The sequence below is a fragment of the Amblyraja radiata genome, chromosome 1 (genome assembly GCF_010909765.2).
Source record: "Amblyraja radiata isolate CabotCenter1 chromosome 1, sAmbRad1.1.pri, whole genome shotgun sequence".
NCBI lineage: Eukaryota > Metazoa > Chordata > Chondrichthyes > Rajiformes > Rajidae > Amblyraja > Amblyraja radiata.
The window spans coordinates 31,054,493-31,080,780 of NC_045956.1; the positions used below are offsets into that span (position 1 = coordinate 31,054,493).

The 26,288-nt window shown below is 46.1% G+C and overlaps 1 protein-coding gene across 1 annotated transcript; it reads right to left on the minus strand.

Moving 5' to 3' along the window:
- Window positions 1-1,357: 1,357 nt before the first annotated feature.
- Window positions 1,358-25,297, minus strand: lrat (lecithin retinol acyltransferase). Its single transcript, XM_033019657.1, has 2 exons — window positions 24,718-25,297; window positions 1,358-2,643 (listed from the first exon to the last, which is right to left on the minus strand). Exons 1-2 carry the CDS (start codon window positions 25,246-25,248, stop codon window positions 2,491-2,493), a joined length of 684 nt encoding a protein of 227 aa, XP_032875548.1. The 5' UTR covers window positions 25,249-25,297; the 3' UTR covers window positions 1,358-2,490.
- Window positions 25,298-26,288: the final 991 nt, after the last annotated feature.

Sequence of the window (26,288 nt, forward strand, 5' to 3'; positions counted from 1 at the left end):
GCTGTATCTCTAAACTAAATTAGGCCACATTTGGAGTATTGTGTGCATTCCTGGTCACCCCTTTACAGGAAGATGTGGAGGTTTACCAGAATGATGCCTGGATGAGGGCGGAATAATTACAGGCAGAGGTTGTACAGACTTGGATTCATTTCCGTGGAATGCCGGAGGTTGGGAGGAGACCTGATGGCAGTATATAAGATGGACAAGGTAGATGGTCAGAACCTTTTTTCCAAGGTGGAAATATTAAACACTAGAGGGCGTAGCTTTAAGGTGAGAGCGGCAATGTTTAAAGGAGATGTGCGGGGCAGGTTTTTTTGTACAATGGGTGGTGAGTGCCTGGAACGTGCTGCCGGGGATGGTGATAGATAGATAGATAGATAGATAGATAGATAGATAGATAGATAGATAGATAGATAGATAGATAGATAGATAGATAGATAGATAGATAGATAGATAGATAGATAGATAGATAGATAGATAGATAGATAGATAGATAGATAGATAGATAGATGTTTTTTGTTTTAATAAACTATTTCAAACTGGTTAATAAATTAAATGGGAAACCACAGCAACTTGTTCACCACTTGTTTATTACTGCGATTTAAAATCCCAACTGAAGAGAACTTTACTGTTGATCTTAATTAAAACAATATATATTTTTAAATGTAAATAAATTTACTTTCATTTCATCAAAGTCTACACTTACTATTTTGATGTTTTAATGATACTTCAGACACTTTAAAAAATGGTCGTCTCTGATAGATAAACCCACTATAGTGCGCACAAAGTCACAGGTAATTTCATCTGAAATTTTATTTTAGGTCCACTGTGTTTAAAATTTGTAGAAAGGAACTGCAGAGGCTGGTTTAAACTGAAGATAGACACAAAATGCTGGAGTAACTCAGCGGGACAGGCAGCAGCTCTGGAGAGAAAGAATGGGTGATGTTTTGGGTCGAGTCAATAGAAGGGTCTCGACCTGAAAGGTCACCCATTCCTTCTCTCCAGAGATGCTGCCTGTCCCACTGAGTTACTCCAGTGTTATTTTGTCTATACAATGGTCAGTATGATCCTTTCTCTTGTTGAAATTCTCCTGTTCTGCAGTTCAAAACATTATTTGTCCCAGGTTTCGGCAGTGCATCTTACCAAGGATTCTGGCAGCGTCATATTAGTATTGCTCATTGAGGTTGGGAATAAGAAAGCAAGAACTAGGAGCAGGAGTAGGCTCTAAGAGTCTGCTCCAACACTGAAAGATACTCCAACCACTCAAGTTAAACTTTAGATAAGATACATAATTTGAAGGGTGTTATGCGTTTGTGTGTGAATGTGTGCGGACAAAAGAAAACTAAATATACAATCATTTAGAAAAGGAATATGTTTTATTTCTTAATCTGCAGACTCATGTTAAAACTCACCACAGTATTTAGTGCTAACTTTTTTTAAAATCCAAAATATTAATATTCTTGTGATCATATGTACAATCCTATTGTGAGTGGTTAACATACGAAAGTAAAACGAATACAGTGAAGCACCAAAGCATATATTTACTTTTATTAATTCAACATTTCAAACATAACAAGAGGATTTCAGTATAGGAGTAAAGAGGTTCTTCTGCAGTTGTATAGGGCTCTGGTGAGACCACATCTGGAGTATTGTGTACAGTTTTGGTCTCCTAATTTGAGGAAGGACATCCTTGTGATTGAGGCAGTGCAGCGTAGGTTCCGAGATTGATCCCTGGGATGGCGGGACTGTCATATGAGGAAAGATTGAAAAGACTAGGCTTGTATTCACTGGAGTTTAGAAGGATGAGGGGATACTTATAGAAACATATAAAATTATTAAAGGACTGGACAAGCTAGATGCAAGAAAAATGTTCCCAATGTTGGGCGAGTCCAGAACCAGGGGCCACAATCTTAGAATTAAGGGGAGGTCATTTAAGACTGAGGTGAGAAAAAACGTTTTCATCCAGAGAGTTGTGAATTTATGGAATTCCCTGCCACAGAGGGCAGTGGAGGCCAAATCACTGGATGGATTTAAGAGAGAGTTAGATAGAGCTCTAGGGGCTAGTGGAGTCAAGGGATATGGGGAGAAGGCAGGCACGGGTTATTGATAGGGGACGATCAGCCATGATCACGATGAATGGCGGTGCTGGCTCGAAGGGCCGAATGGCCTCCTCCTGCACCTATTTTCTATGTTTCTATGTTTCAATGTTTCTACGTTTCTATAATAACATATTACTATTGTTATGAGGCAAGAAGAATAAAATCACATTTAAAAAAAAAAGATTCTAGAATAAGGCTTTCCATTAAAAGATCACCTGGGCTTACATGGTAAGCCAACTAAAAAATTATTCTAAGTTTTGATGGAACGACATCTCAAAAATGAGCAATGGTTTTAAGGAAATTGCTGAACATTTATAAATCATACCCTACCACTCTGTACATAATTAGTATGCTATGTCACATATTTACAATGTGTTTGAGATCCCGCACATTAGCTAGCCATCCACAGTAAGAAAGGTATAAGGATGGTAGGAAGAGTAGTGGAGGGACCAAAGCCCAAACAAAATATACCAGCCAGTCCCAATGCAGTAGTGACAAAAATACTCCTCTGGTCTCTTATGATAGTCTTCACTGCTTCACAAAACTGTAAAACAAAAATCAAAATTTTACTAATTAATAATTTCTTTATTTATATAGCACATTTTTAGTCAACTTGCATTGACCCCAAAGTGCTTCACATAATTACATCCCCACACACAGGCAAAGGTGGGTGAAGTGTCTTGCCCAAGGACACACACAGGCAAAGGTGGGTGAAGTGTCTTGCCCAAGGACACAACGACAGTATGCACTCCAAGCGGGATTCGAACCAGCTACCTTCCGGTTGCCAGCCGAACACTTAGCCCATTGTGCCATCTGTCGTCCCTAAAACATTGTAACATTGCAAACATTGTAAAAATGAGGGCTGTCACGGTGGTGCAGCTGTAGAGTTGCTGCTTTACAGCGCTTGCAGCGCCGGAGACCCGGGTTCGATCCCGACTAGGGGTGCTGTCTGTACGGAGTTTGTACGTTCTCCCCGTGACTTTGGTTTCCTCCCACACTAACGTTCGGTTATTTGGCATTTTGGCTTTGTTTCCGTTCGGTTATTTGGCTTCCACTTCTTTGCTTCGGCTTCTCGTCCTTCAACGCCACGTCCGCACACGGCTCTATGTATCTATGCATCTATGAGACTAGAATTAGAATAGGTATTCTGACTGGGCATTCAGAAAGTGCTAATTTACTTTAGAGATACAGGGCGGAAACAGGCCCTTCGGCCCACCGGATCCGCGCCGACCAGCGATCCCCGCACATTAACACCATCCTACACACACTCGGGACAATTTCTACATTTACAAAGCCAATTTACCTACAAACCTGTACATCTTTCGAGTGTGGGAGGAAATCGAAAATCTCGGAGTAAACCCACGCAGGTCACGGGGAGAACGTACAAACTCCGTACATACAGCACCCGTTGTCGGGATCAAACCCGAGTCACTGAGGTTGCAAGTGCTGTAAGGCAGCAACTCTACCGCAGTGCCACCGTGACGCCCGTTTCAGAGAAGAGTCCGGAGAATTGTCCAAAAGTGCTCAGTCAGCTGCGTTGAAAATACTCTTTTTACGCTTTTTACAAAAATGTCAAAAATAACAATGCATTTGCAATGAGTTGAATGAAGTTTAGAACCTGCTGACTGTACGAGTACTCCACTTAGCACAGACCCACAGATTTGATGAAGTGATGAAGAATTTTACTTCTCTAGTTGGAACCCTCTCAGGTATTTAGTTTACTTTAATTTAGAGATACAGCGCGGAAACAGGCCATTCGGCCCACCGTGTCCCCGACAACAGCGATCCCCGCACATTAACACTATCCTACACACACTAGGGACAATTTATATTTATAAAAAGCCAATTAACCTACAAACCTGGACGTCGTTGGAGTGTGGGAGGAAACTGGAGCGCCCGGTGAAAAGATCTCGGAGAAAACCCATGCAGGTCACGGAGGGAATGTACAAACTCCGTACAGACAGCACCCTTAGTCGGGATCGAATCCAGGGCTCCGGAGCTGCATTCGCTGTAAGGCAGCAACTCCACCGCTGCGCCACCTTGACCGCCCCTATACTTTATGAAGGTCTAGTGCTTGGGGTGCACACTGGTGTACCAGGAACTTAATGGGAGCCCCCTGCTCTCACTATGCGAGGGGCAATGGTGCGGTGAATCTGGTAGCATCCTGTGGCACTATCAGGGCAAGGAATGAGCATTTGACAATGAGGAGAGACTGCCTGTGAGGTCTGATGTTGGGAGGGATGGGTGAAGGCAAAAGCTATTTAACACTGGGCAGTGGGGGGCTCAGCAATCAAATCCTGGCTGGCAATGGTGATTGTGGGCTTTGCTGGGGACTGGCAGTGACTGTACCAACCGGTTAAATTAAGGGCCTGTCCCACTTACGCGATTTTTTTCGGCGACTTGCCGGCACCCGTCATAGTCGCAGCAGGTCGCCGAAAATGTTCAACGTTGAAAATCCAGCGGTGCCCAGAAAAAGGTGCGACACTTTGGGCGACTGCTCACGACCATACAGGCTTCACTAATCACCCCCTGCTGGGTATGTTTGCTGGGGATTGCTGTCTCACCCCCATTCTACTGTAATCCAGAGGCACAGTGGCGCAGCGGTAGAGTTGCTATAGCATTTACAGCGCCAGATACCCAGATTCCATCCCAACTATGGGTGCGGTCTGTACGGAGTTTTACGTTCTCCCTGTGACCGCGTGGGTTTTCTACAAATTCTTTGGTTTCCTCCCACACTCTAAAGAGGTCCAGGTTTGTAGGTTAATTGGCTTGGTCTAAGTGTAAATTGCCCCTAGTGTGTGTAGGATAGTGTTAATGTGCGGGGATCGCTGGTCGGTGTGGACTTGGTGGGCTGAAGGGCCTGTTTCTGTGCTGTATCTCTAAACTAAAAAAATATCAAATTCAGGGATTTGTCCATGTTAACAAGCCCAATCCAGATCACTTGCCATACAGATGTGTGAGCAAATAAAGAGAGTTTACAGCTTCCATAGCAGGTAAGATGTTGACCTGGCCCAACTACATCAGGCATGACTCCAAGGGCTCTATCAATTTCAATAGATGCACTGTACATTCACAAGCAGGTGAGATCACATTAACCTGGCATCATGTTTGGCACAAACATTGTGGGCTGATCGGCCCATTGTTGTGGTGTACTGTCCTATGGTCTATGTAGAAAGTAACCCACTCTGAAGCATTATAAATTGCTACTGCAACTGTAATAAGCGGTTATTCTTTAATAACTTCCCTATTATTATCAGACTCTCGAAGGGACCATACATGATTACAATCGATCCATTCACAGTGTACAGATACACGATAAGGGAATAAAGTTCAGCGCAAGGTAAAGCCAGTGAAGTCCAATCAAAGATAGTCCGAGGGTCACCAAAGAGGTAGATAGTAGTTCAGCACTACTCTTTGGTTGTGGTAGGATGATTCAGTTGCCTGAAAACAGCTGGGAAGAAACTGTCCCTGAATCTGGAGGTGTGCGTTTCACACTTCTATACCTTTTGCCTGTCGGGAGAGGGGAGACGAGGGAGTGGCCAGGGTGCGACTGGTCCATGATTATGCTGCTGGCCTTGCCAGGGCAGTGTGAGGTATAGATGGAGTCAATAGTGCTGGTGCAGGATTCTCAAAAGGTTCATTTGCAAATCAAATGGGTTGTAAGGAAGATAAATATAATGCTAGCATTTATTTTGAGAGGACTTGAAAATTAAAAACAGGGATGTAATGCTGAGGCTCTATAAGGTGCTGGCCAGGCTGCATTTGGTGTATTGTGTGCAAATCTGGGCACCATATATGAGGAAGGATGTGCTGGCATTGGAGAGGATCCAGAGGAGGTTTACAAGAATGATCCCAGGGTTGATTGGTTAATGCTCTGGGCTTGTACTCGCTGGAGTTTAGAAGGATGAGGGGTGCCACATTGAAACTTACCGAATAGTGAAAGGCCTGGATAGAGTGGATGTGGAGAGGATGTTTCCTCTAGTGGGAGAGTCTAAGATCAGAAGGCATAGCCTCAGAATTAAAGGATGTACCTTTAGAAAGGAGCTGAGGAGAAATGTCTTTATTCAGAGGGTGGTGAATGTGTGGAATTCATTGCCACGGACACAGGAGGCCAAGTCTTTGAGTATTTTTAAAGTGGAGATTGACAGGTTCTTGCTTATGTCAGGGTGACCAAGCGTTATGGGGAGAAGGCAGGAGAATGGGGTTGAGTGGGAAAGATACAGCAGCCATGATTGAATGGTGGAGTAGACTTGATGGGCCGAATGGCCTAATTCTACTCCTGTGACTTATGAACATGAACTTATTTGGAAAATCAGTGATACATCCCCCACCCCGATTCATCCCTGTGAAAGTGCTGTATTCCTGCTGTAAATCTTCTCATAAAGATGCTCCCACTGAGTTAGACAATAGACAATAGACAATAGGTGCAGGAGTAGGCCATTCGGGATGGGGATGGTCCAGTGGCGGTTCGGCAGCAATTGCAGCACCAGAGACCCAGGATCGATCCTGGCTGTGGATGAGGCGCAGGTCTGTGTCCAGAGCTGCCGAGAGTGTTTTTCACTTGTGGCCGATGACCTGGGCATGCAATTCAAGCTCCGCTCTATGATCTTTGTTCCACCAGGACGTCTCCCTCCAATCACCGCGCTCTATCCTCAGTCCCACCCCCCCACTTCTGCCTCTGACCGACACTTCCCTCCTTCAATCATCGCGCTGGATCATCATGTCCCGCCCCCATTGCCTGCTGACCGACGTCTCTCTCGTCCAATCGGCGCCCTCGATCAGCAGTCCCACCTCCACTGTCTCGCGGATACAGTGAGGTGGGGCTCAAAACACGGGGGGGGAGGGGGAAATGGCCCCCCTGTCCCCCACGGGATTTCCGCCCCTGGCTCAGGGACCAGTAGGACAAGGAGCACCGCCACTCCATCTAGGGTCCGTAGTGGGAGGAATGGCTCTGCTGCCAGCGACCGGAAGACTGGTGACGGGATCTAGGGAGAGGGTATGGCCGAGGATGTCCTGGTTGGGTTGCTCCTGGGCCTGGCCAAGCTGGCCATCCGCGAGTCACCTCGCCAGGTGGAAGAGGGCTCTGCCCGAGCCCGCGGCTTGCCCCTTTTCCGAGGTTACGTCCGCGCCCGGGTGGTGTTAGAGAGGAACATAGTTGTATCGTAGTTATTTAATATATTTGTAAGGATTGTAACATGGTTGCTTGAAAATTTAGTGTCTGGATAATTTGGTGATTTTGTAATATGGTGGTGGGTGTGTTACCACGGATGAGATGAGGTATCCTTGACCTCATCCCAGAGCTGATGAGGTCAAAGTTCTCTAATAAAGCTGAGATCAATGGGAAAACACTTCGGGGGTTGGAGTTAAACGCCGTACAAGGAAGCTGGTTGTGGTTGTAAAACAGTAATGCCAGAGCATCGTTACAGTAGTTCTTTAAGGTTCCTTGACCTGACAATCCTCAGATGCCCATCAATGAAGGCACGAGGGAGAAAGATAAGACCTACATGAAGCAGCAACACCAGTTTTTACCTGAGAGTTTAGTTTAGTTTAGCAATACAGCGGTCACGGTGGCGCAACTGTAGAGTTGCTGCCTTACAGCGAATGCAGTGCTATAGGTGCGATCCTGACAACGGGTGCTGTCTGTACGGAGTTTGTACGTTCTCCCCGTGACCTGCGTGGGTTTTCTCCAAGATCTTCAGTTTCCTCCCACACTCCAAAGATGTACAGATTTGTAGGTTAATTTGCTTGGTAAATGCAAAAATTGTCCCTAGTGGGTGTAGGATGGTGTTAATGCGCGGGGATCGCTGGTTGGCGTGGACCCGGTGGGCCAAAGGGCCTGTTTCTGTGCTGTATCTCTAAATACAGCATGGAAATAGGCCCTTCGACCCTATGAGTCCGCGCGGACCAATGTTCACCCGTACAATAGTTCTATCTTACACACACTAGGGACAATTTACAGAAGTCAATTAACCTACAAACCTGCATGTCTTTGGAATGTGGGAGGAAACTGGAGCGCCCGGAGAAAACCCACACAGTCACAGGGAGAACGTGCAAACTCTGTCCAGACAGCTCTTGCAGTCAGGATCAAACCCGGGTCTCTGGCGCTGTAAGGCAGCAACTCTACCGCTGCGTCACTACGCCACAAAAGATTTAGGACAATGAGATTAGCAATAAAGCTGTTGTTATAATATATCTAGTTGGGACCCATCATTCTCTGTGTAAATAACTTGACCCGTACAGACAGCACCCAAGGTCAGGATCGAACCACGATCTCTGGTGCTGTAAGGCAATAACTCGACCACTGTGCCACCCTATTAAAGATGGAAAGAGGAAGTGAGAACAAGCGAGGTAAGTTCTGCAAGAACTATGAAAATAGAGGTAGGTGGAGCAGGAGAGGCCTTACTGCAGTAGCCATTTTGTGAGCGGCTGTACTCTAAGGGGGAAGTCGTACGTGATTAATAAGTTTGCAGATTACATTAAAATGCGTAGTATTGTGGATGGTGAAGATGAGGTCAAAAATGCAGGAGGTTTAATGAGGCTTCAGCATCAGCAAAATAGTTTAGGTCCAATGCGATAAGGCAAGGTTGGATCGGACCTTCTTATTTACACCAGTAGTTAGAGCGACTAGTAATGGAAATCATTGGAGTAGCATGCTCCCCCAGTGCAATGTGGGAGATCAGGAAGAAGTCAAATGTCCCTTACAACTATGCTTAAAATAAATTTGTCCAGCTGCAACTCCTCTCAGATCGCCTGGATCGGTGGGAGATGCAGTTTCACTAATTGAGAAGCATTCAGGAGGCAGAAAGCATAGGAGCTTCAGGCTGGAGGTCATTGCAAGGGTGACCACAAGGTGGCCCTGTGCAGGAGTCACAGTCAGAGAGTCATAAATTGATACATCATGAAAACAGGCCCTTCGGCCTAACTTGCCCACACCAGCCAACATGTCCCAGCTGCACTAGTCCCACCTGCCCAGGTTTTCATGGTTTCAAGGTCAGTTTATTATCACATGTACCAATTAAGGTACAGTGAAATTAAGATTCACATACCAAGAAAGAGCAACAAGACACCCAAATAATTTTTTAACATGAACATCCACCACAGCGACTCCTCCCACATTCCTCACTGTGATGGAAGGCAAAAAAAGTTCAATCTTCGTCCCTTCTTTGTTCTCCCGCAGGCTGGTGCCTCGAACCTTCCGTTGTCGGGCCGATCTTGGCTCCCGCAACTGGCAGTCGAGCCCTCCACGTGGGTGCGATCATGCTCCCGCATCGGGGGGGATCTCAGCTCCACCACGCTGAGCGATCAGACCCCGGGTCGGGGCTGGTCCAACCTCCTGCGGCTTGGAGCTTCCCGACATCAGTTTCTACCCGAGACTGCGAGCTCCTCGATGTTCAAATCCGCAGGCAGCGGTTCGAGCGTCAATCCAAGTAAAGGGATCGCAGGCTCCGATGGTAAGTCCATGGCCCCGTGGTGGGGCTCAAAGTCAGTCTCGAGCAAGGTCTCCAGCTCCATGATGTTAGGCCGCAGAACGACCGGAGATATGATCCGGAAAACAATCGCATCTCCGGCACGGTAAGAGATTTTAAAAAATGTTTCCCCCGATCTGACCGCCCCCCCCCCCCCCCCACATAAAACAAACCAGAGAACATCAACACAAACTTTTTTACACACACTAAAAATAACAAAAAAGGCGAAAAGACAGACAGACCATTGACGAGGCTGCCATCGCTGACAGCGCCACCCGCTGGATATGGATGTTTGGTCCATATCCCTCCTAACCTGTCCTATCCCTGTACCTGTCTAACTGCTTCTTAAACGTTGGGATAGTCCCAGCCACAACTACCTTCTCTGGCAGCTTGTTACATACACCCTCCACCCTTTGTGTGAAAAAGTTACTCCTCAGATTCCTATTAAATCTTTTCCCCTTCACCATAAACCTATGTCTGGTCTTTGATTCACCTACTCTGGGCAAGAGACTCTGCGCACCTACCCGATGAACTACCGGGGTGGTGCGGCACTACCGGTGCACTACAGGAGGAGACTCCTGCGGCTATTCCCCTCTCCAACTGGTGTACCATTGAGTGGGAAACCAGAGGAAATCAGCAGCAGCCACATTGGTGGCACCACAACCGGCTCTGATGCACAGCAAGGATGGACAAAGTATGGCTGAGCAGTGGCAAGACAGGACTCTTTAGTCAGGGAGCCTGATAGGTGACCACAAGCAAGACTCTATGATGGAGTGTTGCCATGTCTGAGAGGGAACAAGATATGGTGACAGAGGAGGGTGAGCAGCCAGAGGTCATAGTTCATAATGCTGGCATTACCTTGCACAAAATGTTATTCCCAGGGTAGTCGGAGACTTGATGTCAAGTATCCCAACAGGCTTTGGGAGTAAGCTGCCAGCTAGAAAGAAACGCTGGGAACAGGAGAAGAAAGAAGCACTGTGATAATGGTCACGTGATGGACATCTGGTGGGAACAGAACTGAAGGTAACTTTGTGGCCAGGCAGTATGGCCTTGAGATGATAAGGTGGCTGGGAATTTTCCATTTTGCAAAGGAACTGTATGATGAGAATAATGAACTCCCAAGCCTGATAAGGAATGAAGATGCGTTTTGTTTAGACAGCACTTGGATGGGTGACAATTCAAAATGATTGACTTCAGAATTGTGAGAGCCTTGGGTTAGAACAAAGGCTTCCTTTAGGAGATTGAAGGGAAATTAATATAAAAGAAGGGTGGTCCGACACATCGGCAGCGACAGTTGTTCCCGGACTGTCGCTGCCAATGTGTCTTTGCTCCTATAATCAACTCCTCTTGTTATGAAGTCCAACATGCCATTCGCTTTCTTCACTGCTTGCTGTACCTGCATGCTTACTTTCAAAGTTCAAAGCTCGGAGAAGACTTCATAACAAGAGGAGTTGAGTATAGGAGCAAAGTGGTCCTTCTGCAGTTGTACAGGGCCCTAGTGAGACCACACCTGGAGTATTGTGTGCAGTTTTGGTCTCAAATTTTGAGGAAGGACATTCTTGCTATTGAGGGAGTGCAGCGTAGGTTTACAAGGTTAATTACCGGGATGGTGGGACTGTCATATGCTGAGAGAATGGAGCGGCTGGGCTTGTACACTCTGGAATTTAGAAGGATGAGAGGGTATCCTATTGAAACATATAAGATTATTAAGGGTTTGGACACGCCAGAGTCAGGAAACATGTTCCCGAAGTTGGCGGAGTCCAGAACCAGGGGCCACAGATTAAGAATAAGGGGTAAGCCATTTAGAATGGAGATGAGGAAACACTTTTTCACACAGAGAGTTGTGAGTCTGTGGAATTCTCTGCCTCAGAGGGCGGTGGAGGCCGGTTCTCTGGATACTTTCAAGAGAGAGCTAGATAGGGCTCTTAAAGATAGTGGAGTCAGGGGATATGGGGAGAAGGCAGGAACGGGGTACTGATTGTAGAGGATCAGCCATGATCACATTGAATGGCGGTGCTGGCTCGAAGGGCCGAATGGTCTACTCCTGCACCTATTGTCTATTGTCTGTTACTCCCCACCAACAGAGTGAACCTGGCCAATTCATCCATATGAGTAATACCTGACACCAAGTCATGAGTTTTATGATTTAGTTTAAGAAGTTTAAGAAGTGATAAGTTGAGATAGTAAAGTAAATGAGAAGTTATTAGAAGTGAATTCTTTGCATGCATGTTCCACATTCAAATTCCACGTTCCAGTTCTCACAAGCGGTAAGTCCCAGGCTGTGGATGGCCACAAAAAGCTGGAGTAACTCAGCAGGATATGCAGCATCTCTGGAGAGAAGGAATGGGTGACGTTTCAGGTCAGGCTGAGAGTCAGGGGAGCGGGCAGTTGAGGACATCCAGCCACCTCCCTCCTTGGACGCCACATCCCTCCCGTCACCCGACCACCTTTGTTCCTGGTTGGTGCGTCTCCCAGCCGACCGTGAGGGTGCGGTGGGCCAGACCCCGATCCCCTCTCCTCTCCCACTGGCCTCGCTCCTGGCTCGTCATCCTCGTCACCGGCTCCATCCCACGAGGATGTTGCCAGGACTCGAGGGCCTGAGCTAGAGGGAGAGGTTGAGCAGGCCAGGACTCTATTCTTCAGGCTGCAGGAGGCTGAGGGGATGATCTTACAGACGTGTACAAAATCATGAAAGGAATAGATACAGTTGATTAAATGCAGAGTCCTTCACCAAGAGCAGGGGAATCAAGAACGAGAGGACATAGGTTTAAGGTGAGAGGGGAAATATTTTTAATAGGAACCTGAGGGAAAACTGTTTTACACAAAGTGTGATGGGTGTATGGAACGAGTTTGGAGTATGGAGGTAGTTAAGGCAGGTGCTGCCGTAACATTTAAGAGACATCTGGCTTGTAACTAGGTAGGATAGGTTTGGAGTATGATATGCAAGGCGGGGTGGGACAAGTGTTCATAGGGAATCTTGGTCAGTGTGGGCAGGTTGGGCTGAAGGGCCTGTATGACGTTATGACTCTCGTGCGTATAATAATTGGTCTAGGGTTAGTTTTATTATTGTCATGTATACCGACGTACAGTAAAATGTTGTTTTCCAGTTAAACACCATCAGGACCAACTCAATTCAACAGGTAGAGCAAAGGGAAAGATACAGTTTGAATAGGAAGATAAGAATAAGGGGTAGGCCATTTAGAACGGAGATGCGGAAAAACCTTTTCACCCACAGAGTTGTGAATCTGTGGAATTCTCTGCCTCAGAAGGCAGTGGAGGCCAATTCTCTGGATGCTTTCAAGAGAGAATTAGATAGAGCTCTGAAATATAGCCGTCAAGAGATATGGGGAGAAGGCAAGAACGGGGTACTGTTTGTGGATGATCAGCCATGATCACCGTGAATGGCAGTGCTGGCTCGAAGGGCCGAATGGCCTACTCCTGCACCTATTGTCTATTGGAACAAATAATTACACATCTAAGAAGCTGGTAAATAAGGGAGGGCTTCGCAGTTTTTAGATCATTGGATGTATCAATCCTTCTTCTTCAGCAGGGTGCAGAAGAAGGATTGATGGCACCTTATCTGGAAGGGGAACAATATCCTTGCAGAGAGGTTAAATTGCAATTAGAAGATTTAAATATAATGAGAAAAAGGGTGGTACCCAGAATGATAATGCATAAATTGGGAGTCTGACATGTATGTAACTAGTACAGGCAAGTCCAAGCAGAGACAGTAGGGAAGCACGAGGGAGCTGGTAGATTTTAACAGAATTTGCTTATTTGCAAGGAGTCTCATAGGTGAAGTGGATAAGGTGCAACTCTGGATCAGCACATGGGTTTAAGATATTGTTGCAATGACGGAAGGAGTTGAGGGAAGAGCAAGTCTGGTAGCTCAGTGTTCTGGGGTGTAGACAGTGAAGGCATGACAGAGGAGGGTGCTAAAAAGGAGTGGGCACTGCAATGCTGATCAGGGAGAGAATTCTGACAGTGCTCAGGAGGGAATATCCTGCTGGGATTAATCATGATGCTCTACGGACAGGACTTGTTAATAAGAAAGGCATCGTAATGTTTGGGTAACCCAACAGTCAAGCAGAGTTTGAAGAACATATAGTGTAGGAAGGAACTGCAGATGCTGGTGGTGTGCACTGAAGATAGACACAAAAAGCTGGAGTGAAGGGCCTGTCCCACTGTACGAGGTAATTCAAGAGTTCTCCCAAGTTTCCCCTGATTTGAACTCGGAGAATTACGGTAATAGCCGTTCGTAGGTACTCAGGGCTCTCGTGGACATTTTTCACAGTGCTGAAAAAACTTCACGAGAACCTGCTGTTAGCATTACGAGCCGCTACGGGACATCCACGAGCTCCGACGTAGCCGCTACGTACATTCTACGTACTTACCACTACTTTGATTTTTTTTAAACTCAGGAGAGCTCTTGAATTACCTCGTACAGTGGGACAGGCCCTTAACTCAGCGGGACAGGCAGCATGAGTCTGAAGAAGGACCTCGACCTGAAACGTTACCCAATCCTTCTCTCTGGAGATGCTGCCTGTCACGCTGAGTTACTCCAGCATTTTGTTTTAGTTTAGTTTAAAGATACAGCACGGAAACAGGCCCTTTGGCCCACCGAGTCTGCACCGACTAGCGATCCCTGTATGCTAACATTATCCGACACACACTAGGGACAATTTACATTTATACCAAGCCAATTAATCTACAAACCTGTACGTCTTTGGGGTGTGGGAGGAAACCGAAGATCTCGGAGCAAACCCACGCAGGTCACGGGGAGAACGTACAAACTCCGTACAGTCAGCACCCGTAGTCGGGATCGAATCCGGGTCTCTGGCGCTGCAAGCGCTGTAAGGCAACAACTCTGCCGCTATTCTATTGTGCTACTCCCATCTTTTGTGTCTATCTTTTAAGAACATAGAATTTGTGTAGCTAGGTTCCAGAAGGGTATTAAAAGTAATAAGGTTCTAGTAGTGGTCAATTTTAACGTTCCTGATCCTGACAGGGATTGCCTTAGTACAAGGGGCTTAGAAGGGTTGGAATTCAGAAATGCATTCACGAGGGCTTTATTGAAGCAGTTTGTAGAGAGTCCAAAAAAGGGGTGGATGGGGGGAGGCTGGGGGGGGGGGGGGGGGGGGGGGGGGCGGGCTGGGGTAGGTGATCAATGTTATCTTCAGGAGTGAGGATAGGGAAGTGATAAGTAGAAAGCAGGAACTGCCAATGCTATTTTACAAAAAAAAGACTCAAAGTGCTGGAGTCACTTAACAGGTGAAGCAGCATCTTTGGTGAATGTGGTTAGGTTATGTTTCAGGTCGGGACTGATTGTGGTGGGGGTGGGGAGGTAAGAATACTGGAAGAGAGGAGGGGCAGGGTGAGCTTAGCAAGTATTAGGGTGAATGCAAATGAGGGTGGTCTTTTGGTAGAAGCAGATTGTTGACCAAAGGCCAGTGATGGATCGACATAAGGTGTGAGACAAAAGGATTGAAGAGTTGCCAATTGTGAAGCTCGAGGAAGGAATGTAGATGGAAGGGAAGGGGGAGGGGAGCAATAGGTGCAAGTCCAGGTGGGGTACAGGGGAGAGAACCAGGGGCCACAGTTTACGAATAAGGGGCAAGCCATTTAGAACGGAGACGAGGAAACACATTTTCGCACAGAGAGTTGTGTGTCTGTGGAATTCTTTACCATGGAGGCCAGTTCTCTGGATACTTTCAAGAGAGAGCTGGATAGGGCTCTTAAAGATAGCGGAGTCAGGGGATAAGGAGAGAAGGCAGGAACGGGGTACTGATTGGGGATGATCAGCCATGATCACATTGAATGGCGGTGCTGGCTTGAAGGGCTGAATGGCCTACTCCTGCACCTATTGTCTATTGTCTATTGTCTATTGGGAGGTGATAGAAAAGGAAATGAGGGGGTGGTGGGTGGGTGGGGTTGGTTATAGCCTAAAATTGGAGAATTCAATGTTCATACCATTGGGTTGTGAATTACCATATAGCTTACAATTGTAAGTGAATGGGCTAATTGAGAGTAGCCAGCATGGCTTCATACAACCCACAGGGTCATGTCTCACTAACTTGATTGAGTTTTTTGAGGAGGTGACAATGGGAGATTGATGAACGGAGGGAAGTAGATGTTGTATGCATGGATTTTAGTGAGGCTTATGATAAGGTCCCTCATGGTAGACTGATCCAGAGGATTAAGGTATGGGATTCAAGATGACTTGGTCGTATGGGTACAGAACTGGCTTATTCATAGAAGACAGAGGGTTGTGGTGGAAGGTAGATATTCTGGCTGGAGGTCCAGTGGAGTTTCTCAGGGATATATAAACGACCTGCATGTAAATATAAAAGAAAGTAGACAAAAAATGCTGGAGAAACTCAGCGGGTGATGCAGCATCTATGGAGAAAAGTAGTAGGCAACGTTTCGGGTCGAGCCCCTTCTTCAGACTGATGTCGGGGGGGAGGGTGAGAAAAAGAAAGGAAAAGGCAGAGACAGTCAGCTATGTGGGAGAACTGGGAAGGGGGCAGGGAAGGAGGGAGAAAGCAAGGACTACCTGAAATTAGAGAAGTCGATGTTCATACTTTAAATATAGATGGTTTGTAGACAACACTAAAATAGGAGGAGTTGCAGACAGTGAGGAAGGCAATCAGATACAGCAGGATATAGATCAGCTGCAGAAATGGGTGGGGAAATAGCAGATGGAGTTTAATCCAAAGATCCTATAGCGGAGTAAGATGGACCATTTCTGCTAAATGCAATGGGCTGACGTGCAGTACGCAACGGAGCGGAATGTGCGCCTTTTTTTCATCCATTTCAGTAACCCAACCCGACCCGTCTCGCAGTGTAATCAACGTTGCGGGGGTACACAAAAATGCTGGAGAAACTCAGCGGGTGCAGCAGCATCTATGGAGCGAAGGAGATAGGTAACGTTTCGGGCCGAAACCCTTCTTCAGACTGAAGAAGGGTTTCGGCCCGAAACATTACCTATCTCCTTCGCTCCATAGATGCTGCTGCACCCGCTGAGTTTCTCCAGAATTTTTGTGTACCTTCGATTTTCCAGCATCTGCAGTTCCTTCTTGAAAACGTTGCGGGGGAACAGTTTGTGTTAATAAATTATAATTCTGAAAATGAGGAGAAAATTTTTACCAAAGCACTTTTATTTTTACGAGGATGTTTCCGTAACCGGCTTCCGTCTCCGCACTAGTATCTTTGCTCCGCTATGGGATCCTTGGTGCGGAGACGGAAGCCGATTACGGAAATGGGGCCGAACATTACCCATGAATCTGCCCATGACCGTACTACGTCTTTTTCGTCAAGTGGGCTATCTTGCTTGTTATAGGATCTTTGGTTTAATCCAAGCAAGTGCAAGGCGTTGCACTTTGGGAGATCGAATTTAAGGAGAAAGCATACAGTTAATGGCAAGATCTCTGAGGGCATTGATATACAAGAGCATTGATATACTGCGTCCAAGTTCATAACTCATTAAAGGTTGTAGCACAAGTAGATAGGGTGGTAAAGAAGGCATATGATGTGCTTGCCTTAATTGATAGAGACATTGAATACAAAGGTCAGGAATTCATGATGAGCTCTATAGGACTTCGGTTAGGCCGCATTTGGAGTATTGTGTGCAATTCTGGTGGCCCCATTACAGGTAAGATGTGGAGGCTTTGGCAAGGGTACAGAATGCTGCCTGGAATAGATGGTTTCTGCTACAGTGAGAGGTTGGAGTGACTTGGATTATTTTCTCTGGAATGTTGGAGGCTGAGCGGAGAGTTGGTGGAAGTATATGAAATTATGATAGGGTAGACAGTCAGAACCTTTTTGGTCACATCTTCAAAAAAACTCAGACAGTTTGGTGAGACATAATCTTCCACGTACAAAACAATGCTGACTATCCCTAAACAGCTCTCATCCATCTACAACCATGGGCAAGCAATTTGTGTCTATCATTTGGAGAAGCGATTACCTGCCTGTAGAGGAACCTAATGAGAACAGTAACCACAGTTCCGTCAGCTTCAATGTTGTCGCGGCAAAACATGAGATTGATCCTCTGGGTTAAGACACAAAATGCCGGAGTAACTCAGCGGGACAGGCAGCACCTCTGGAGAGAAGATACAGATCTGGATATCTGGTTAGATTGCTTCTCTCCAGGGATGCTGCCTGTCCCGCTGTGTTACTGCAGTATTCTGTGTCTATCTTCAGTGTAAACCAGCATCTGCAGTTCCTTGCTACACATTGCTCCTCAAGCTAGGGGCCTAGACTGGGGAAAGGCAGATTTCTATTGCTTAAGACAGGACCTGGTTGCAACAGATTGGGAGCAGCTGCCAGTGGGGAAAAGAACATCTGGTAAGTAAGAGGCAATCAAAAGCGTTACAATACGAGTTCAGTTAGCATGTCCCTGTGAGAATAGGAAGAAAAGATGGTTAGTTTAGGGAACCCAGGTTAGGACATTGGAGGTTTGATCAGGGAATAGAAGGAAGCACGTGTCGGTACAAAAGATTGCTATGTATAGATTGAGTCCTTTGAGGTTTTATAGAGGATATAGAAATAACTTAAGAAAGAGACTAGGAGTACAAAAAAGATTCATGAAATGACCTTGGCAAATGGATTAAGGAGAATTGTAAAACTTTTTATAGGTATATTACTAGCGAAGGAAGGAGTAATCTATGCATGGAGCCAGTGTGTAAATTGTAAATGAATCCTTCTCATCAGTATTCACCAGGGAGAAATGAACTGAGGCTGGAGAGTTCAGGTAAGAGTATGCCTAGTATTAGAAGGAGGAGATGTTTGAAATGGTGAAGTACATTAGGGTGGATAATTATCCAGAGGCCATCGGACCTATCCTAGGATATTATGAGTCAAGCGTCAAGAGTGTTTTCTTGTCATATGTCCCAGCTAGAACAATGGAATTCTAACTTGCAGCAGCACAACACAATATGTAAACATAGTACACTGTAAACAATATAATAAATGAGAGATAAAAAAGTTCAGAGTGTGTATCTATACACATACTCACAAATACACACACACACACACACACACATATATATATATATATACACACGCGCGTGCACATACATAAAAAACAAACAATAACAGTGCAATGATAACAATAATAGTCTATGTAGTTCAGAGCTTATTTGAGGTTGTCGTGTTTAATAGCCAAATGGCTGTAGGGAAGAAGCTGTTCCTGAACTTGGATGTTACATTTTCAGGCTCCTGTACCTTCCTCCCGATGGCAGGGTGACATGAGTGTGTGGCCAGGGTGGTGTGAGTTTCTGATGGTGCTGGCTGCCTTTTTGAGGCATAGGAGGAGATTGATGGGGCTTTGACAGAGATTTTTGCATCTTTATCAGCCATAGTTAACCATATAACCATATAACCATATAACAATTACAGCACGGAAACAGGCCATCTTGGCCCTACAAGTCCGCGCCGAACAATTTTTTTCCCTTAGTCCCACCTGCCTGCACTCATACCATAACCCTCCATTCCCTTCTCATCCATATGCCTATCCAATTTATTCTTAAATGATACCAACGAACCTGCCGCCACCACTTCCACTGGAAGCTCATTCCACACCGCTACCACTCTCTGAGTAAAGAAGTTCCCCCTCATATTATCCCTAAACTTCTGTCCCTTAAGGGACCAGAAGATCAAAATTCTTAGGGATAATATTGATGTTCTCTTAGAAAGGCAAGGGATGATTAGGAAGAATCAACTTTGTTTTGTTCAGGGGAAATAATGTCTCACAAATCTGATTGTGTTTTTTGAACATCTAACAGGAAAATTGATGACATCTCATGGTAGTTCTATTTGGCTTTTGACACAGTCTTGGCTTGGCCAGAAGGTTAAGGTACAAGGGTTTTGACGCAAGTTGGGAAATTTGGATAAAATATTGGCTTGGTAATAGGACACAGAGAATAGTGGTGTTTGGACATTTCTCTGACTGCAAATCTTCAGCAAGTGCTGTACAGTGGGAATTGGTGCTAATTGGTGTTGTTTGTAAGATAAATAAATAACTTTAAGTAATCTGATTAGTAACCCAGGGGCGGCACAACTTCTCACCTCCAACAGAAGCAGAAGCAGGCATACGATCGTCAAGCTCGGCCTGGGGCTCACGGCCGTTGCGGATCCGGATCCGCCCCCACTCCTACTCCCAGAGCAAGGCCAAGACGATTGGAGATAGACACAAACTGCAGGAGTAACTCAGCGGGACCGGCAGCATCTCTGGAGCGAAGCAATGGGTGTCGTTTCGGGTCGAGACCCATCTTCGGACTGAAGAAGGGTTTCGAGCCTGCACCGCATCCATTCCTTCTCTCCAAAGATGCTGCCAGTCCCGCTGAGTTACTCCTGCATTTTGTGTCCATCTTCAAATGACGCCACGCGCTCCAGATGGCTGTGCGGACGCATGATGATGCGCGCGACCGCCGCGCGTCCGTCACTACCGGCCTGTCGCGTAAATGATGGCCCAAGTGGGACAGGCCCTTAAGTTTGCAGATGACATAAAAAATTGACGAGCTCAATTATTGATACATAGAAACATAGAAACATAGAAAATAGGTGCAGGAGTAGGCCATTCGGCCCTTCGAGCCTGCACCGCCATTCAATATGATCATGGCTGATCATCCAACTCAGTATCCTGTACCTGCCTTCTCTCCATACCCCCTGATCCCTTTTGCCACAAGGGCCACATCTAACTCCCTCTTAAATATAGCCAATGAACTGGCCTCAACTATCTTCTGTGGCAGAGAATTCCAGAGATTTACCACTCTCTGTGTGAAAAATGTTTTCCTCATCTCGGTCCTAAAAGATTTCCCCCTTATCCTTAAACTGTGACCCCTTGTTCTGGACTTCCCCAACATTGGGAACAATCTTCCTGCATCTAGCCTGTCCAACCCCTTAAGAATTTTGTACGTTTCTATAAGATCCCACCTCAATCTTCTAAATTCTAGCGAGTACAAGCCGAGTTTATCCAGTCTTTCTTCATATGAAAGTCCTGACATCCCAGGAATCAGTCTGGTGAACCTTCTCTGTACTCCCTCTATGGCAAGAATGTCTTTCCTCAGATTACATAGCAAAGAAGATTGTTTAAGTAGATCAGATGGAAAAAACGGGCAGACCACTGGCAGATGGAATTTAATTTCTACTCGTGCGAAATGAAGTATTTTGAATGGTCAAATTCTGGTACCAAATACATAGTAATTGGCAGGGTTCTTAGGAGTGTTGATATACAGAGAGACCTTGGGGTGCAAGTCCATAGCTCGGTGAAAGTGGAACACGGATGGATTGGGTAGGGAGAAAGAGCATTTGCCATGCTTGCCTTCATGGGCAGAGGAATTTGCTGTGAGAATTAGGACATCATGCTGCAATTTTACAGAACATTGGCTGGAGTGCATTTGGAGCATTGAGCACAGATCTAGTCGCTACACTACAGGAAGGATGTGGTAGCAATAAGAGAGCACAGAAGAATTTCATCAGGGTATTGCATTGCTGTGGTTATAAACAGTGATTGGATTGCACAACTTTATTCTCAGTGGAATGTGTAGGAGTCTGATGTGTGACCTTATGGCAGTTTATAAAATGACTAATGGGATTTGATTTGGGACAGATAATCATTTTCTCAGGGTGGGGGAACACAATGGGAGTGCCTTGTCCAAAGTATTGCAGTGGTTCAAGAAGCTGCCTTGTGAACAACTTTCTCAAGGACAATTAGAAATGCTTGGCCTTCTTTTATAATATTAGGGATGAAAAGATAAATATTTTTGAATTTATCCGATTGAATTTTCCATTTCTTTTCATGGATAGGTATTTTCAGATTAAGATAACATTTCACCAAATGCTAAGTGCTAAATTAAAAGTAACATTTGCGGATGATTAGCAGCTAGCCTCATGTTGTTTGCATTAATTTCAATAATGTAATTAACCTTTTCACATACATTTAAGGGAGCTCTTTAGTTACAAGCATCAATCATTCAACATTTAGTTAACATTGCAAATAAATGCCTGATATCGTGTACTTTGCTTCTCCAGTAACATTACACTAAATATAATTATTTTAAACAATGATAAAACTTGCACTGCAGTTTTGATGCACAATTCAAATTATTTGTTTGGGTCCCATGTATATTGTTTAATTGTAAAGATAGAACAAAAATATTAGTCCTCAATAGTCAGAGAACATTTTAACTGTTTAGAAATGTGTAAGAAGGAACTGCAGATGCTGGTTTAAACCGAAGATAAGACACAAAAAGCTGGAGTAACTCAGCGGGACAGGCAGCACCTCTGGAGAGAAGGAATGGGCGACGTTTCGGGTTGAGACTGAAGAAGGGTCTCGACCCCATTCCTTCTCTCCAGAGATGCTGCCTGTCCCACTGAGTTACTCCAGCTTTTTGTGCCTATTAACTGTTTAGAAATGTCTGGATCAACAATTCCAGTACTCCACATATAATTAACATACTTTGGGGAAAGCAAATTGCCAATTAGCAAAGCATGAAGTTACCGAAAATATTAGTTAACCCTGTTCAATTTCACATAATGCTTACCAAACTGGTTTAAACGTTTTAATAAAATTTGTACACTTTGGAAATTTGACTGATTTATAGGACTGTTGGGATTTTTATATAAATGCTTAAATGGCGTCACATCAGGTCTAAACTTTGCTCATATATGTCATCCCTCCTTGTCTTGCTGCAAAACAGACCAAAAGAACTCCACTGGAATAATTAGCCAAGCGTGTGCTGAGGTCCTAGCATGGAGCCACTATTATGGTTACCAGCTTGACGAAAATGAAGGCAAAACTTTTTCTGGCAAAGAAACGGATGTCAGCAAGATATATTAAATATAGATAAACTAGCAAGTGTGCCTTAAAGACCACTGCCCAGTGGCTCTGACAACAACCACACTTTGGGAGACTGGTCGTTAGCACATCAACTCTAGCGTAGCAGACATTCTAGATCCACTGCAAATCACTTACCACATCAACAATTCAGTGGCAGTTGCCATTTCCTTGAGCTGACACTCATCCCCGAATAGCTAGACAACAAGGACACAGATGCCAGACTCCAGTGACTACAGCTCTGCTTCAACGCATTCATTCCAACCAAAGTCATCTCCACATTTCTGGATAGACACAAAATGCTGGAGTAACTCAGCGGGACAGGCAGCATCTCTGGAGAGAAGGAATGGGTGACGTTTCGGATTGAGACCCTTCTTCAGACTGAATGGGTGACGTTTCAGGTCGAGACCCGTCTCGTCACCGCATACTCCTGGACCCAGGTACAAAATCTAATGGGGCATGGATAAAGTGAAGGCGCACAGATCTTTTTTCCAGGGTAGAGGATTCTAAACTATGCATAGGCTTGAGATAAAAGGTGAGAGATTTAAGAGGGACCTCTGGGGGCAACTTTTCCACTCAGATGGTAATCATCTGGATTGAGTTGGCAGAGGAAGCTACAGAAGCAGATAGGGGTTTCAAAAAATATTTGCAGAAAAGTATGAATAGGAAAGGAACAGCTTCTTCCCCACAGCCATCGGATTATTTAAACACAACATCGAATAAGCTCTGAGCTCTGAACTGCAAAAGACTATATTATTATTTATTATTTGCACTATATTTGTTATTTATTGAACTTTTTCTTTTTTTTCTCCATTATATACAATGTTTACATATTCACATATTCTGTTGTGCTGCAGTTAGTAAGAATGTTATTGTCCCGTCCGGGACATATGACAATAAAACACTCTTGACTCTTGGCTTAGAAGGATGCGGGCCACATGTAGGCATATGGGCCAAGCATCTAAAGCTGACTTGGTCGGCATGGGCAAGGGCCCGTTTCCATGCTGTAAATCTCCTTGACTATGACACGAACAGGTCAAAACGCTAAAGCCCGACATTAGAGGGCAAGAGGTACAAAATAATGACCAGGTGAGTTAATGTAACTGGAAAACCACGGGTGCGAATAAAACTGCAGAGGATGGCATCTGAAACAAAAAAGCAGAAATGCCAGAAAATCTCAGGCTGTTGACGTGCGCAATCTAATCATGTTTTAAATATGTCAGTAGCAGCAACAGCCTCAAGGCGTTGGGAAGGTACTCTATTCCGAGCTAATAGTTCGGGGGCGCTTGTAGCAACATTTAGGAGCTGCATCGTGTGCTTCGGACATGTAGGGCTAGGCTGCTGGAAAACAAGACGAATGAACTTGATCACAGGCCGGATAAACATTGAGTCTTTCAATGGGTATGAACAGCAGGCGCTGCATCATGTTCGGGACGTTATGGGAGCTAGGAAAATGTCGTCAAATAACCAAGTTTTAAAAGCAAAAAATGATTTAAATTTTAATACACGTTTTTGATTTTGATAAATCAGTTAATTTCCTTCTCCTTTGAAAAGAACGGATCTGGATTGGTGTGCAAGCGGGAATCGATGCTAGAATATTGCCGAGTTGGGTACAACGACCGCCGCTTTGTATACAACATAAACAATGGAATTCACCATTCGGGGAAGTTCTGCCCCAAGCTGCGGACAAAGCGAGTGTACAGGATACCCCTGTGTGTGCTTGCCCACATTCTCTAATGGCCCGCGTTTGTTGTCAATACTGAAGTTTCTGTTGACTTCGCCACTGCTCCGAAGTGAGAGACAGTCTGTAAAGGCAGTAGGTACTTTCTCTAACTTCTCCAGAAGCCATTTTAAAAGTGCGCGCTACTTAAAACTCAAACTAAACCTTTGACAATACCACTAGTATTTACAAGTACAAGCCTCGGTCTATTGTAGGGTTAGTTGTGGATTTCATTTGCACTGGGTAGAAAGTTAACTGTATTAAACTCTTACTTCAATCACCAATCTAAATCATCGAGATTGTGGATTTAAAAACTGACCTTTGCTAGAATAAATATGATAGAATCACATGTGCATGAAGGAACTGCAGATGCTGGTTTACACCGAAGATAGACACAAAATGCTGGAGTAACTCAGTAGGACAGGCAGCATCTCTGGAGAGAAGGAATGGGTGATATTTCGGGTCGAGACCCTTCTTCAAACAGCGACTTATAATCAGATTTATGATCAAATGTTTAACGTATTTAGAAATATTAAGATAAAAGGAGCTTTAGAAACCTAATCAGAAATGCTCGCTCGGAAGGGTGAATGTTACCTTGTCAGTCTGAATGCTCATTGCAATGCCGTATCTACAGTGGGTAACAAAGTGTTCACAGTTATTCCACAACAGGCTGTACTCTGTGCTTCCCACCAGCTTTTCGGCTGTTCTGGCAACCTCTTCGTTGGGAAGTGCTGGCTTCTTGCACACCAGCCTGTCCATGTGGTTGACGAGGATGCAAGCTCCGTATGCAAAGTCGTCTACCGTGTCCACCCTGATGCTGGCGTTCTTGGAGATGACGCCCAGAATGAGCCGCTGGTTTGTCACCACGTCCCGGATCAGCTTGTGGTCTTCGGTGAACACGGGCAGGATGTCGGGCATGAGATGAGCGACTTGCCCGTCTCCCAGGTAGATGCCGTAGTGGGTAAACAGTGTCCGCGGCACCTCCAGGAGATCCCCCCTTTTAAGCGACCACGTCTCGCAGTAGTTTGCGTTGCTGTCCGCCTCCGAGGCCATTCCGCGTGTGATTGTTGTTGGGATTGAGGATGTCCCCTGGGCTCCGGCCGCCTTGCAAGCCTCGACCTTCATTCACATCCATCAGCGGCTGCTCAGCGCATATTCATAGTCCCGGGAAACCGCACCACAATCTCACGCCCATTGGGCGGCGATGCAATGTCCTCGCCACCATTGGTGGATGCTCGTACTCAAGGAGCTGTGGTTGTGGTTAGAAACAGAACCAGTCCCCATTCTAGACATGGTCCCAGCACCCAGCACACAGTCTTCAGCAACCAGCACCCAGTCCGCAGCACACCAGTCCCCAACACCCAGCACCCAGTCCCCAACACCCAGCACCCATTCCCCAGCACCCAGCACCCAGTCCTCAGCACCCAGTCCCCAACACCCAGTCCTCAGCACCCAATCCCCAACACCCAGCACCCAGTCCCCAACACCCAGCACCCAGTCCCCAGCACCCAGCACCCAGTCCTCAGCACCCAGTCCCCAACACACTGCACCCAGTCCCCAACACCCAGCACCCAGTCCCCAACACCCAGTCCCCAACACCCAGCACCCAGTCCCCAACACCCAGCACCCAGTCCCCAGCACCCAGCACCCAGTCCCCAACACCCAGCACCCAGTCCCCAACACCCAGCACCCAGTCCCCAACACCCAGCACCCAGTCCCCAGCACCCAGCACCTAGTCCCCAACACCCAGCACCCAGTCCCCAACACCCAGCACCCAGTCCCCAACACCCAGCACCCAGTCCCCAACACCCAGTCCCCAGCACCCAGTCCCCAACACCCAGCACCCAGTCCCCAACACCCAGCACCCAGTCCCCAGCACCCAGCACCCAGTCCCCAACACCCAGCACCCAGTCCCCAACACCCAGCACCCAGTCCCCAACACCCAGTCCCCAGCACCCAGTCCCCAACACCCAGCACCCAGTACCCAGTCCCCAGCACCCAGCACCCAGTCCCCAGCACCCAGCACCCAGTCCCCAACACCCAGCACCCAGTCCCCAACACCCAGCACCCAGTCCCCAACACCCAGTCCCCAGCACCCAGTCCCCAGCACCCAGTCCACAACACCCAGCACCCAGTGCCCAGCACCCAGTCCAGACATGGACCCA